Genomic DNA, 14794 nt, shown 5'->3' on the forward strand with positions numbered 1-14794 from the left:
CACCAAGTCCGACGGAGTTCCGTCTAGTTCTGCGTAAGCTTGTGAAATTAAGTCCGACGGGGCAGCATGTGGTTGACCGTCCTATTCCCGCGAGCTTCCTTCTGTCCGGCATTCAGCAACGCATCCCATTGACCAACTCAGTCACATCGGATTTAGATTTAAATTTAGATCTGGAGGTCAATGTCAAGCTACACGCATCTACATAGAGGCGGAGCGAGAATGGGATAAGTGAGGTCCGGACCTCAGTTTTGACTACTGAGTAGCTGTCTTAAGTAGATATGTAGGTGGACTGCGTACTCCTTACAACTTCACCCCAGAAACCCTTCTTAGAGCCCTAACCATCTCCCAAGCCCCCTCAGCAAACGGCTTCGCCCTATTCGCATAATCCCGCGCCCGCGCACTGCTAGCCTGCCCCCTAGCAAACCGGGCTGCAATGCCCTGCATAATCACAGAGCTCCGGAATGCAAAGAACGCATCACCCCACGCGATGTCCGAGCTCACGTCGTACCCGGACTTCTCAGCGTACCAGCCAATGCAGTCCTCGCGCCGCGGTAGCTCCGGAACTACCCCTGGCGCGAATTGCGACCGCTGGCTATCCGCCCCGTCCATTATATACGGGCCTGTTAGATTGCAGAAGTCGGAGAGCGGGTGTCCTACGGTCGCCATTTCCCAGTCTAAGATTCCGATCACGCGCGGCTCAGTCTTGTGGAATATCAGGTTATCGATTTTGTAGTCGCCGTGTACGAGGGTGCCTCGGTCAAGTGGTTGTGTGCTCCTTTGCGAGAAGAAGGTGACCATGTCATTGAAGTGGGGGAGTTCGCCGACAGGTTCCTTTGTATCCGCGTCAGCGACTGTTGCTTGCACTTTGGAGATTGTGGTGAAGGTTGCGATTTGGCGCTCAAAGAAACCTGCCGGCTTGCCAAAGTTTTCGAGGCCGACGGCTTTGGGGTTCACACTGTGGATCTTGGCGAGGGTTTGCACCGCGTTCTTCCAGCTGGGTGTTGTCAGTATGTACAGGGTTGCTGGCAGGGCTGTTGGTGTTGGTATTCCAGCCCTTAGCTGTAACGTACAGTGCCTTCCTCTCCTTTCCGCTCACGCCTGGCATCGCTGGGTCGGTTAAATGCCGCCCATCTAGAAACTCCATGATGTAGAAGGGCGTGCCGATGACACTATAATCTTCGCACAGGCAGTACGCCTTGGGGACAGGTACGTCCGTATCCCTTAATGCGCGGATGATTTTGTACTCGCGCTCGACTTTATGAGCCGCGTTTGAGACCAGCTTGCCGGGGGGCTTCTTGCGCAGAACGACCTGTTTGTGATTGGCGGCAGTCAGCAGGTAGGTAGGGTTTGATTGACCGAAGCCAAACTGCAGTGACAACACGTTAGTCGCCCGTTGGATATAGCATGAGATTGATCTTAGCCAGACTTGCCTGCTTGACTTCGAGTGGAGTCTTGAGCTCCTGCACATTCTGTTCAATATACCGCTCTAACGAGGCAATATCTATGGGCTGGCGCACTTCTCCTGCCATGGTGATTATGATATGGGGAAATGACTGTCAAAGAACTGACAAAGAAGTGTATGTAGTATGTAAAGTAATCACGATTCTAATATATATGTATAAGAGCAAGCAACTAAAATAGTAAATATGCCTAAGCGTAACAGGGAACCTCGGCCCCAGCATGTTCTAAGTGTCACCGAGGGGAGAATACTGTCAGTACATGAGGCATTATTTCCATGCTCTCATCTGTTACTCATTTACATGACCAACCGTCTACCCAGAGCTCAGCAATCCAACTGTATTTTTTTTTTTTAGTTTTTCTTTTTGAGTTTAGGCGTTGATTGGGTATATAGATAATAATCCAATAATTATTCTAGCAAGTATTATTAACAGCTGGCCCAGTGGGATTAACCACTCGGGTAACTAATTATAGTTCGTTAGTTAACTTATATGCTCACAGAACTCCGACGGAGCTTCGGGATGACTCCAATCTAGAAGTACGATACGGTGTCATCTATGGACTGCTGGGCATCTCCACCAGCCCCGCGAAATTCCTGCTTGAAGACAGTAAACGGACTTTACCTAAGTTTCGTAACCAGTGCCGTTGGGATCGTACTAACGGGCACATTGAAGTTGACGGCCAAGCGGTCCTTGCACCAATGCGACGCGATGAATAAGTCAATTCGCTATCTTGACAGCAAAGCGGAGTGGATCCAAGCTGTTTCCCCGCACTCTGATATGCAAAGCTGCAAATTATTGTTGCTGGAGATCTCCAAATTGACCGCGGTACTTGCCAGCAGCTCACATTTTCGGCCATGGAAACCATTCGACCAGATGCCGCTCCACAACATTTCTTCCCCGCTGAATCTCTGGGGATAACGAGCTGGTTGGTTCACACGGAATAATGGCGAGATGACACTGCAACGAGAAGAGAATGGAGGTAAGTCGGGGACAAGAAACATGGCGTGTATTTAAATATTGGTCTTGCGCATTCCCCGGCACCTACTGACCCTCACCTCATCCAGCATCCCTCATTTCTCACCTCACACTTCTATTCTGCACTTTCCCGGCCCACCATGAGCGACGCCACCATGGAGAAGGGCGATGATTCTCTTAACCGCATGAAGACTGCGGAGAGTGTCTTCCTGCCTATCTCACGCGAGACCTTCGAGAAACTCTACCTGAGCCCCAAGCACCCATCTGTTAAAGGGAGCCTCAGTAAAAAACTGGGAAATCCCACACCTATTTGTCTAATGGGCTTCTTGCTTGCTTCAACGCCGAATGCTTGCATGCTTATCGGATGGAGAGGTGCGGGGGGGAACGGCAGTGCTCTTGTGTAGGCCTTATCCCCTCCTCACTGTTAGACTATACTAATCATGGCTGAACCCTACAGCCCAGCATATATCTTCTTCGGCGGCATTATACAGCTTCTAGGCGCAATTGGTGAATGGATTATTGGAAACACCTTCGCCTGCGCGCTTTTCTTTACTTATGGTGCAGTCACCGCCACTATTCCTTGTAGGTATCTATAACTAACTCTTCTTGTAGGAACCTTCTGGCTCGTCCAAGGCGGCGGCCTAATGCCATTCTTCGCCACTGGATTGAACTACTCACCGACCGGTAATTCCTTTGAAGGACAGAAGACACCAGCCTACCACGCGACTCTTGGTATGCCTCCCCTCCTTCCCCTCCCTGTGCAACAAGGGACAACGCTAACGCACCCTGCCACCTAACAGGCTTCTACTTCATCTCCCTCGGCCTCTTAACATGCATATACCTAATCTGCTCACTGCGCACAAATATATGCTTATTTTCCGCTCTGTTTCTACTTATTATCACATTCTCGCTTATTGCCGGGTCCTACTTCCAACTCGCGAATGGGTCGATAGAGCTAGCTGAGAAGTTGCAAGTGGTTAGTTGAATCCTGTTAGTGTGATTGAGGTTATAGTGAGAACTAACAAGATTCTAATTAGGCGGCTGGTGCATTTAATTTTGCCTTGTGTTGGCCTATCTGGTATATCTTCCTAACGCAAGTGCTGGAGGCGGTTGATTTCCCTATTCACCTGCCTGTTGGGGATCTGAGCATTGTTATCAAGGGACGGAGTCAGAGGGGGGGAATGACCAGTGCAGTGTGAGGATATGATAAATTAGCTGGTGAGGGAGAGGGAGGTTGCTTGCTGTAGCTGTGCTCCATGGTGTGGAGGGGCAGACGTCATTATTTTCCTTCAACTATGAATTAAGTCTATATAAATTTATGAATATCCGAGGTTGATGTTGCTGTTGGTGATATTCTTTCCACCATCTGTTAGTATTAACTGCATGGCTTAACAATATTCTCTGGAATAAATGGGTTCAGAATATTAATAAGCTTAGACACCAGAATCTACTCTAGTATCCCATAAATCATCTCCAGGATCTGCTTACTATCTGGTTCCCCTGTGTTGTATTCAGACTCGGAGGTTTCCCTATTATTAGTAGAATCTCATCCCAACCCAGTACCAAGTGGAGAGAGATAAGTACATACTAAATCTTGAATATATCATTTAACCCCATCCCAGGGCTACTGTACCTTAATACCTTTATCTCTGATGCTCCTAACAGCGGTGTAACATCACTGTCATTTGCAAAGACATGCCTAATTTACGGGTATGGTGCGTCTGGCCTTGTGGCCATGGTGTTATTGGCTTCCGGGGCCCCAATCGCGATGAAATATTTCCTGGTGCTCGACCCGCCATTGACCAGGTTGGGGCTGGGCTTTTGGAAATTTAGTGGGGGATCGGCCCGCTCGCGTGGTATCCGGAGAAGGTGAGACTTAAACCTGGTGGGTCCTGAATGGGGCTCGAGGTCCGGGTGGGTCATGGCGATTTCTCAAGCTTCGTTGCGGAGTTCAGCATGTCGGACAGAGTTGGCCAGCAGATCTCCGTCGGAAGCGAACAAGCAATTTCCATCGGACATAAGAAATTAAAGAGCGAAGGGAGATTAATTAGCTAGTTAACTAGTGGACTGACTAGCCCGTAAGTCGGCATATTAAAATTATGACACAAAAATGTTTCAGATTACCGGTGTTCTGTTTCATTTTGAAAGTTCGTTGTTCAGCATGTGCGAGATTGACATTATTTCGGAGAGCTCAATGCAACAAAATGACAGACGAAATTCCGTACCCCAATTCCGTACCCCAATTGCGAGTGAATTGGGAAGGAATATGTGATGTTGGCTAGCAGTAAAAAAAGGACGCACAAAGTAGCCTACGCCTGCATCATATTTGTGGGAAACACTATGTCAGCAAGTCAAGAAAAATGCACTTTTCCCAAACCCCGGCGATGCCGTGTGCCCAATGTGAGACGATACAACAATATATCCCGGTATATTGCAGTATCTAGACCCAGACGCACCCGCTGAGCTTTCATTTCATATTGAATACCGACCATCAACGATACCCTCCTTGACCATCCAGCCCAATTCAACAAAGACTTGCCAGAATATACATGTCCATTGCTAGCGAAAATCTCCCCAGCCGACTACCATTATTTGAAATCTAAAGACATTTTGGAAACTCCAGTAGTGTCATTGAGAGATGCCCTATTGCAGAGCTTTACGTTATTTGTGCATTCGTTTTACAGGTTGTCGATATCGGAAGGGCTATCGAGAGAATTAAACACAATACCAGCAGACGTCCGCTCAGCTTATTGCAATTCCAAGCCATAGTATTTTTCAGAGCAAGCAAAGGTTGTCACTCAAGTGGAGGAAGATGGCGAAAACGGGGTGGAAATCGTGCGAAGACCGGTTGAGGTGATTTGGATGAGCGCTGAGTTACGGTACCTAATAATTCTTCTCACGGAAGATGACGACCATGAAAGATGCCGGACACATAGGCCACGAAACCCACGCATTTTAACCACACCAAGAGTGTTCATAAAGGACGTGCACATCAGAAGGGCGTAATTTAGCATATCTTATTGAATGAAATGCGGCTGCAAGGGACGAAATTCCGCTTCCAAGAATCCAAACCTCGGCCATTCCGTGAAGCACCATTCTTCTCGCTGTTAGCAAAAGGGTAGTAAAGAAACTAACACCTTCATAAGGAAGTCGAAACTTCAAAACTCTGCAATCCAAGAAGTTGGCATGGTGACCTCACGAAACACCACCTCCGGTCGACACCGCCAATCGGGTGGCAACTATAGGACGTACAGGATTTAAGCATGTTTTTGGCTAGAAATGGCTTTGCTTGCTTTGAGGGATGAGAGAATAGTGGAGTTTCGCTTCCCGTTATGTATGCTGTGTATTCGCTTACCCTGACCCCTCGCATCGATAGCGATCCGAAGGATAGTTAACTAACTACTAACGTAATTCCCTACCGAGTCGTGCACCACACCCGGCCGCGATTATCAACAATGAATTGAAAGAACAGTCATCACTGTAAGGCATGGATCCGGCTGAGAGCAATATGACCTGGGCTATCCCCAGTCACTGTAAGGGTGAGGAACGATGTTATTATGGGTCTTCTGTGCAAAGATACGTATTTAAGTATAGCTCGAAACTCATAATGTATCGAAAAGACCGGTATCATCAAACTGAAATGTCCATTGCATAAAGCGTACCCCTTGCTACAGGCACACCCGAATCATTAAAACACCAGCTCACTGACATATCAAGGGTGTATACTACCTAGTTCTGAAAATGACTGGTAACCTAAATCATCTGACCACAACCACATCTGGCTTGCATCCACAAGTCCAGTATCGACCAGCGCAGACAAATTCCCATCCCATGGAAATATTGATGATGGATTTGGCTGCTGCGTTTCCACACTGTAGGAGTTGGCTAACCCAGAGGGGTCAGGCACAGAGCCAGATTGGTTTATATGTTGCATAAAGACTGCATCCTTTTGAGAAAGCGGCGTAAATTGCAGGATATAACAGAGTACTGACCTTGTTGGAGGGTATTTAGAGGTGTCTGGTTTGAGAACGGCGAAAATGTACTTGCATTATCGCGAGAGGCTAGATCGGGTGCTGCAGATTCAGCCTGTGGTAATACCGAGTTTGCCCGGTCATCTTGAGGCATCTCAGGTAGGGAAGTTGCTGGAGCAGAGGAGTAGCCTAATATGGCCCGTTCCTCAGAGCTCATAACAACTGTCACTAAGTCCCGTAGGATCTGCATACTCTGGACAGAAAGAAGATGCTGAGAGGATATGCTGTCTTGTTGTAAACGTAGGATATGCATGACGCCTTCTTTTGCCTTTTGGCTGGCCGTGGACAGGGGATACGCCAGTGCAATCGCGCAGAGTACAACACCGGATGTAAAAAGGCAGATCCCAATGTGCATGACAGCATGTGTCCTACGGCATTCTTGTAGAAGCTGAACATGCTGATAGAGCTGAGATGTTCTTAACGCGGATTCCAGAAGCTGCTGTTGGGAGAGGGAGCTATCCAGGGTCGCGCCTTCATTTGAATTGAATACGGGTTCACTGTCACCGAATGCAGCACGGCGGTGAAGGATGATCTGGAGATTATCATAGGTCAATTGGAGAGCTAGTGCCTGCATTTGAAGGATGTGCGATTCATTGCTGGGGTCGTCTTTGTATGTCTCCAGCCGTAGTTTGTCAGGTAGCTTGCTCTTCCAGGAGACAAGTTGAGTATGGATTCCATTGAGCGTTTCCGACTGATTGCTGTGGAGTCTTCGGCTCAAGAATGGACCCATGATCAGGTAGAGTTTAAATTTCAGTCGGTGATATTCTAATAAGTCCCCTTGTCGAGTCGTTCTTTGACTATCTGTTTTGATATCGTTAAGAGTCCCAACGTCGGAGTCAGAATCATCTACTGTACATGGACGTCCGAAGGCAACAGCCGCGTATCTGCAGGTGCCACATTAGTTAGCCATGATACTGTGCACAGGGAACTAAATTACATGCTTATCTGCAACCCCCAGCGCCCACCACGAGCGCCGTCGAGTCTCGCGCAGCACATCGGAAAGCCCATGCCACTTCGACTCGTGGTTGAGCCCAATTACTTGCGCAATCTTGAACCCACCCGCCAGGATAACTAATCCGACAGTGGGACGTCCATTAAAGAGAAGAAAGCTTCCAAGTAGCACACATATTTGTACTGTCTCTAGGTTCGGCGAGTCGATGATAGTCAAGAACCTTTGCTCGACATGCGTGAGAAGATTTATAGAAAGCTCTCTATGGCTATCTGTATTTGCACCTAGAGGCTTCAATGACGAATAGTGGGCGCCCAGGCCAAGCACCAACAGTACAAGCCAAGGGAAATTACTGTTCTCTCCGTCCGGGATCAAATTGGTAGCCATCATTTTCTCGTACCGTTGTAGGAAGCTTTCTTGGTGGAAAACCTACCAGAGAATCATCAATATCAATTCAATACCCGAGAAATAACATGCGGAGCGATACCATCATGAACCAGTCAACAGAGTCGAAAAATCGAGCCATGAAACGATCAAGCACCGGTTTCGGGGGTAGCGGCATTCCTCCTAAATCCCGCCATGGTATCAACTGTGTGGTGACGGAGCCTGCCGAGTTTATACCTCCTGGCAGAGCTGAAGTCTCGTGGCTCACGCTACGGCGCTTCCCTTGGCCCCCAAGCATCTATCAAACAGTCAGTAGAAAAACGAGTTGGGGATTTTGAATACCCGCCTGAGAACTCAGATCCACGATATTCGACTGCGGGAGGTCTGGGGGTGTGGCGACTTCATGATAATCAGAGCGGGTGTCACTTTCGCGTCTTCCGACGGAATATTCGCCTTCTTGTACAGCTTCCCTCTGACCAGGAACCGGGCCCCCACGTGATAAACATTCTGCTCCAGCTCGCACACATAGCTGGCAAGGACGCTGTTGATCACACTGCGGGGATTAGCCAGCATGTCTGAAAGATTGGAAGCGGAGAATCAAACGCACACCAAGCTTGCGCTGGCGACATCTCTGGCACGCGAAGGAGACTTTCTGGCGTTTCCTAGGTGGATTCATTGTCGGAATTCGAAGGCTGAGAGGAGCAGATGATCGGAATTGAGGACCGCGACAAGGCTAGACAAGGTATGGGAGTTATACTAATTCTGACATGGCTGTGGGGGTTAACGAAAGCTTTGCTCCGCAACGCGTCTGGTCTGTGGCTTCGGCCAAGCCACAGCACGTGATTTTGGTTCCTGGTTTGACAAACGCGCGGTCTCCTCACTAACTTGTGCCTTTGCTGCAGAGCTGGAGCCTCACTGTAACGGAGCTTGGCGCGAGGCCTCAACAATCGGTGCGTCTATCCACTGCACTCGACCGAAGTTTGTATCACTTCCGGTTCCCCTTCAACAGGCTCTAGGTCGCAATGTCACTCTATAATGATCCCAGCTGCTTCCCAGTTTCTCTAGCAATGAACTCACATTCCTGAAGTTACAGCTGGTAGGTTACCTGATTTATTAAACTGCCTTTTTCCGAGCACGTAGCTTCCTTGGAAAGAGTTGCACAATTTTATTTTATGCAACCGTGGTTTATTTGGTAATCTACACGGCTTCTTCGTGTTTATATAACGCACACTAACTTGCCCCTCGTCCTGTTAGTCTCCAGCAACTTATGAGCTTCCACAATCTCAGAAAAAGGAAAGACTCTCTCAACAAAGACTTTGAACGTCCTGTCTTTCAGTCCCGGGAGCACATGCTCCACCATGGAGTCTCTCAGCCTCCGCTGATACTCAAGTTCCCGGCTGCGAAGCGTACTACCCTCGACGCGGAGTCGCTTGAATAGCAACTGGCCAATGTCCACATCGTTCGGCAATTGGCTTCCGCTCATCAAGCCTAGAACAACAACGCGGCCATCAGGCGCCGCAATGTCCAGGTTCCCCTGGAAGTAGTTCGCGCCGATAAAGTCAACAATCAGGTCAACGCCCGCCCCGTTTGTAACTTTGTTAAGCTCCACGGCCCAGTCTTGAGTCCTGTAGTTGATGGCGGCTGTCACGCCTAGTTCGTTGACAAGAAAATCGCATTTTTCCTGGGAGCCGGCTGTCGCGTAGATGGCTTTAGCACCCTCTGCCCTGGCGAGTTGGATGCCGCAGATGGAGACGGATGAGGCGCCGGCGTGCCAAAGTACAGAATGGCCTTGCTTGAATTCTCCGATGACGTTGAGGGCCTGCGATGCAGTGATCCACGTCTACAGGATTAGCCAAGTTTTTCGTTCCCAGATTATAACGCATGCCTCACCTCTGGAACACCAGCAGCCTGTTCCCACGAAAGCTCCGTAGGTTTATGGATCAGCATTCCCGTATCGACGACGATGTACTCTGCATACGCCCCTGCAAGGGGTTAATAAACGATCCTCCACCGCGGGGAGTAAACGATAATGGCCAACCTCCATACGCAAGACCGAACACGGCATCTCCAACCTTGAAGCCAGATTCCGCGTCAGCGCCGATCGACTCCACAGTGCCTGAGAACTCGACACCCATGGTCTCTGGCGCTTGTGGTGGAAGAGGGTATAGACCCTCCCTCTGTAGTAGATCCATGCGGTTCAGACCAAAGGCCTTGATTTTGACCAATGCCTGTCCCACCGACGGTGCCGGCTTTGGGATCTGCTCGATGGACATGGCGTCCGCGGGACCTTTGCCGCCCTCTACCACTATTGTCGATAGTAAGGCCTGGGTTCCGAGTCTGGGGAACTTGATAACATACCAACTGCTCTCATTTCCGGCATGGTGACTTGGCGTGTTGGAAGGTAGAAAGTATGCTATTGTTAGTAAACAGTTATTCACTGACAAAGGAGAATTAGTTAACTAATAAATATCCAATCATGACGTAAGACAACCCAACCCACCTTCCAGTTTAATAAGGTCCGACGGAGATCGATTCGTTAGCCTCCAACGGAGATGGATCTCTTCCGTTTTGCACCCATTATTCAGCAGAGAGTAGTAACTATCTAGTGCCACCAGCAATCACAAGTGGTGGTGGTCAATGTTTTATAGACAGGGCATTTTAAACGAATGTTAAAGCTAGGGTAAAGGTGCAGATCCCAGGGCCAGGTCTGTAAGACTCGATCAGGGAAGGTCAAGTATATACTAGACGTAAACGTCATGAAAGGGGGATAAACTACTCTCATCCAAAATAAACGCGATCCGCAACTAAAACTTCAATACAGCCTTACCAAAGTTCTGTCCATGAAAGATACCCACCAAGCCACCCGCCGCGTTGTCAATGCCCTCGACCTCGTGCGTAAGCGCCTTGAAGGAACCTTCCTTGATCCACGCCTGGAGATTCCGCTGGTGTTCCTCGGAATACTTTGCACCCATATCCGGATCACTGACGATAAACCCGCGCAACGTAAGCCGTTTGAAGAGAGCATTGTCCAGGTTTCCGATCGGGTACGGGCCGGCATTATACTGTGAGATAAGACCGCACAATATAATCCGCCCGAAATCATTCAACGCATCCAGCGCAGCTTCGAGATGCTCCCCTCCGACGTTCTCGTAGTATATATCAATTCCATGAGGAGCCAATCGCTTTAGCGCGTCACTGGGCTTCTCCTTCTTATAGTTAAAGCCACAGTCGAATTGAAGCTCCTGCGTGATATATGCGAGTTTCTCGTCACTCCCGACGCTGCCAATAACCCTGAGGCCTTCGTGTTTCGCCAGCTGCCCGACCAATTGTCCGACTGCCCCGCTCGCGGCGGATACAAAGATCGTACCCCCTTTCTTAGGGTTGCCTATCTCGTAGAGGGACGAGTAGGCGGTCAGTCCGGGCATGCCTAGGGCACCTAGGAATACGCGAATGTCCTTGATTCCAAGAGGGTTATCGAGCGGTTTAATCTTGGTGATCGCGTCTTGTGTGAGGATGATATACTGCTGTATTGGGAAATGGCCAACCACTAAGTCACCGGCATGATAGTGCGCAGTCTGCGAACGGAGAACCTTTCCGATGAGGACGCCGTCGACTGGCTGGTTGAGCGTGAATGCTGGTGTGTAAGATTTGATTTGGGCGGATCGCATGCGAGGGCGCATATACGGGTCGAAGCTGGCATATAGGGATTGCAAGACAACGCCACCCGGTGGAGCGGGAGAGTTCGCGCTGCCAGGCACTGATTCAACGACAAGATGCTCTCCTGGGACGGGGTAGCCCTGGGGGATTTTTTTGAAAATAAGCGCTTTGTTCGTGGTCATATTGGACTGGGCTATCATATGATTCAGAGTAGCTGTGCCAGGTAGTAACACTGCTGATATCAGACTAAGAGGTCGATCCGTTGTAGTTCCAGACGTTCCCGGGATCATTTATACCTTGTTGATCATCTCAATTCTTTCTACCAGCGTCCTCGGAAGGTGTTCTTGATTCTTTCAGCCACCATCTCGGAGACATTTTCGGCGCATTGGTTGTTAAGCATCTTTAACCGTTCCTTACCAGCCTATCGTTCTGCGTCACAGTAGTGTTACTGGTGCTGTCATAATTCTAAACATTTCAAAGTCTCTTCGTTTCCAGAGTGGCAATTACTGTACAAATCATCCAACCATTCCTGCTCATTGGGGAGCCCTCCAGGGCTGACAGTCGCCTGATCCGGCCATGATTTTACAACGTCAAGGAAGTCGACACTGAGCACTTCCGGACCAACTCCGTCGGAGTTGCTGCCACAGCGAGGCGTTTGGGCGTCGCCGTGGCCCACACAGTAGACCCCGTAGGATCCGACCCATGACAACTAGACCGGGTAAGTCTCGAATTTACAGACTGTTTATGTCCGACGGACTCAAGAGAGCTGTAAGCCTCCGGAAGACTTCTTCCTCTCCCCCGCAAGCGTACATCATTCACATGGTGGATAGTCATGATTGCATGGATTCACATGCAGACATGCAGATATCACCACTGGCATGTGCAATCTAGCCTGGACCCATCTTTCTGTTGTGACAAAGGCTTAGACGACCTATCTCCTCTTCTTGTAATTTTACACACCACCTTTGAAGGGCCAAGTTCTTTATTGGAAATAATGTCCTCGGAATCCGTTGTCTACGGAGCCTGTAACTGCGGAGCAGTCACGATCACGATCCCTCAGAGCTCCCTCCCCAAGTCGAGTTTGGCCTGCCACTGCCGCAACTGTAAGAGTTCATCGGGCTCGCTGTAAGTGTGTTTCAATTGCCAACCTTGTCTACACTCCTGCTCAACCAAACCCAGATTCTCACTGAACTTGGTCGTTCCAACCAAAGACGTGACTATCACTGGAAAGCCAAATAACTACAAGGAAAAGGAGTGTGCGTCAGGCCATCACATGAGCCGCTATTTTTGCCATACGTGTGGGTCGTATGTCCGAATTCTCTCCGAAACAATGCGTTCGGGCCATCCCTGAGCATTAATGAACACAGTGCAATCATGTCCATTGTCTCCGAGGACCCGAGTGTGGCGTATGTGAAGACGGGTGTACTGGCCAAGTCTGGGATGGATCTACCTCCCCCTAAAGTACAAGCCTGGTGGCGGCGGGCAGAGGCATTCGAGAAGCCGTTTTTAGAGTGTGATACTGTTGAGTGAGCTATTTGATATAAGGGATGGTGATAGGGACGCATGTTTATGACTACTCTGACAGGCTCGTGAATTCATATTAATGGAAGATGAAGAGTGCCGAAACAGCTCCATTTTATTAGCAAGTAGTGATCCACCGTATGCCGTTTTCGACACTGTTCGGAGGTGAAGACGAGCTCACCTAACCGGAGCTCCGACAATCCATCTCCACGAATTTATTATATCCTCCACCCATAAACCATTGTGCTAGCTAGTTTTTGTCTTTTTACTTAACCTCTCAGTTTTGCTTACGATCGCCACGTCAGCCGCCGCCAGCTTACCAGCTTATCTTCGTTTGAACTTGGACAATGCCATCCAAAACGCAACAGTTCACATTACCCAAGAGCACACCATGCTCCAGCAAAATGGCCATCAACATTGCCGGGGTGCTAATCTACCTCTACGGAGTCGACGAACTACACCCAAAGAAAGCGCAAGACACGACGGTCCTTTTTCATGTCCATGGCCGCACAAGGGATTACCACGACGGAGAAGACATCGCGCACCAGGTTCTGTTCGAAAATAGAAGGCTCAGCCCTCTCTCGAAAGGCCTGGTGATTGCAACAATGGACAATCGCAATCATGGGGCAAGAGCTGTATGATCCCTGTATTAAGGCCGGCGGCAACGCCTGAGATCAGTATCAGGGACATCACTGACCTTATATGCAGATTGATACAGTTGCTGCGTAAGAGAATGACGCTGGGGTCAAACACACCAGACTGACGGAATGTAGCCAAGACTGGAGGAGTGGAAACCCGAAGCACGCGTATGGTCCTGATCTTCCTTAGCTAGCTTTAGCTAACGGAAGTAGACAAGACATGCTTTCTACGATGGGTAAGACACCCTGACAATTTCGACCCGCATGTATCTTACCCAGGTAGACGGCATCGTTGCAGACATCAAAATTGCCATCCGATTCCTGCAGAGTTATGTCGAGGACCGCTTTAACCCGACTCAGTTCATTATCTCCGGCATGTCGCTGGGGGGCCATGTAGCGTGGAACATGCTAGCTGAAGAACCGCGCTTGACGGCTGCTGTTGTCATTGTCGGGTGTCCAAATCTCGCCGACATGATGGCTGAACGGTTCCATGCAGCCGAATCCGATGGCTCCATTGATGCAAGCAAGTGGCCCCTGTCCATCCAAAAGCTGTATCAAGAGCGCGATAAAAATGTAGCAGCAATTAAAGGGAAGGAGATACTAATCATGAACGGTGCGCTGGATAAAGTGGTCCCCAGCAAGTATTCAGATTACTGGGTGGAGATGTACGGTGATCAGAACGACGTCGCGTTTCATGTCTATGAGGATACGGGGCACTGTGTGTCATTTCAGATGATGGATAGGATAATACATTGGGTTTATGGCCAATTGAATTAGGTACAGCCAGTCGCCACTAAAACAGAGGTTGAATGATTGCATGCTATGAGGGAACCACCAACGCCTGCTTTTCAAAGATCGAAAGTTGCCAAAGCTTTCTTCACGCCCCATCGAGCTTCAAAGGATCGGAATGTTTTAGTCTACCAATAGAACTGCTGGCAGTTAGAAGTATATTAGAGAGTTTGAGGGGCTGCTTTTTTCAACATCTATTATCGAGCCATGTAGACACGATAGACTCTTAACCCAATATATCCTTACCATTTGGATGGTGACTCTTCTATATATTAGATCCATGAACGGCAGCACTGTTAGTCCCGGAAGATTTAGTCTGCAGTAGGTGTACATCAAGATTCGAGGATTTGTTCGGCTATCAGAGCACGGCATGCACAATTTTCAATCTTT

The 14794-nt window shown here is 49.0% G+C and overlaps 8 protein-coding genes across 8 annotated transcripts; 4 read left to right on the plus strand and 4 right to left on the minus strand.

Annotated features, from left to right (window-relative positions):
- Nucleotides 1–300: 300 nt before the first annotated feature.
- On the minus strand, nt 301–1529 carry APUU_20069A (phosphotransferase family protein; the record flags this gene model as incomplete). Its single annotated transcript, XM_041698669.1, has 3 exons — nt 301–994; nt 1071–1366; nt 1440–1529. The coding sequence occupies 3 exons, from the start codon at nt 1527–1529 to the stop codon at nt 301–303; spliced, it is 1080 nt and encodes a 359-aa protein (XP_041551831.1).
- Nucleotides 1530–1646: 117 nt separating this feature from the next.
- Nucleotides 1647–2176, plus strand: APUU_20070S (uncharacterized protein; the record flags this gene model as incomplete). Its single annotated transcript, XM_041698670.1, has 2 exons — nt 1647–1711; nt 1960–2176. The coding sequence occupies 2 exons, from the start codon at nt 1647–1649 to the stop codon at nt 2174–2176; spliced, it is 282 nt and encodes a 93-aa protein (XP_041551832.1).
- A 399-nt stretch (nt 2177–2575) lies between these two features.
- APUU_20071S (uncharacterized protein) lies at nt 2576–3634 on the plus strand (the record flags this gene model as incomplete). Its single annotated transcript, XM_041698671.1, has 5 exons — nt 2576–2835; nt 2893–2993; nt 3048–3167; nt 3236–3411; nt 3473–3634. 5 exons carry the CDS (start codon nt 2576–2578, stop codon nt 3632–3634), a joined length of 819 nt encoding a protein of 272 aa, XP_041551833.1.
- A 2513-nt stretch (nt 3635–6147) lies between these two features.
- Nucleotides 6148–8475, minus strand: APUU_20072A (Zn(II)2Cys6 transcription factor; the record flags this gene model as incomplete). Its single annotated transcript, XM_041698672.1, has 6 exons — nt 6148–6374; nt 6428–7350; nt 7408–7844; nt 7903–8097; nt 8146–8352; nt 8407–8475. The coding sequence occupies 6 exons, from the start codon at nt 8473–8475 to the stop codon at nt 6148–6150; spliced, it is 2058 nt and encodes a 685-aa protein (XP_041551834.1).
- A 540-nt stretch (nt 8476–9015) lies between these two features.
- APUU_20073A (NAD(P)H-quinone oxidoreductase) lies at nt 9016–10179 on the minus strand (the record flags this gene model as incomplete). Its single annotated transcript, XM_041698673.1, has 4 exons — nt 9016–9639; nt 9690–9781; nt 9838–10104; nt 10158–10179. 4 exons carry the CDS (start codon nt 10177–10179, stop codon nt 9016–9018), a joined length of 1005 nt encoding a protein of 334 aa, XP_041551835.1.
- A 424-nt stretch (nt 10180–10603) lies between these two features.
- APUU_20074A (MDR family NADP-dependent oxidoreductase) lies at nt 10604–11638 on the minus strand (the record flags this gene model as incomplete). The annotated part of the gene is made up of 1 exon (XM_041698675.1): nt 10604–11638. The coding sequence occupies one exon, from the start codon at nt 11636–11638 to the stop codon at nt 10604–10606; it is 1035 nt and encodes a 344-aa protein (XP_041551836.1).
- Nucleotides 11639–12450: 812 nt separating this feature from the next.
- On the plus strand, nt 12451–12986 carry APUU_20075S (GFA family protein; the record flags this gene model as incomplete). The annotated part of the gene is made up of 3 exons (XM_041698676.1): nt 12451–12581; nt 12636–12761; nt 12824–12986. The coding sequence occupies 3 exons, from the start codon at nt 12451–12453 to the stop codon at nt 12984–12986; spliced, it is 420 nt and encodes a 139-aa protein (XP_041551837.1).
- A 395-nt stretch (nt 12987–13381) lies between these two features.
- Nucleotides 13382–14392, plus strand: APUU_20076S (alpha/beta hydrolase family protein; the record flags this gene model as incomplete). Its single annotated transcript, XM_041698677.1, has 5 exons — nt 13382–13612; nt 13686–13702; nt 13751–13783; nt 13829–13851; nt 13899–14392. The coding sequence occupies 5 exons, from the start codon at nt 13382–13384 to the stop codon at nt 14390–14392; spliced, it is 798 nt and encodes a 265-aa protein (XP_041551838.1).
- Between the last annotated feature and the right edge of the window lie 402 nt (nt 14393–14794).

The sequence above is a fragment of the Aspergillus puulaauensis genome, chromosome 2 (genome assembly GCF_016861865.1).
Source record: "Aspergillus puulaauensis MK2 DNA, chromosome 2, nearly complete sequence".
Classification (NCBI taxonomy): Eukaryota; Fungi; Ascomycota; class Eurotiomycetes; order Eurotiales; family Aspergillaceae; genus Aspergillus; species Aspergillus puulaauensis.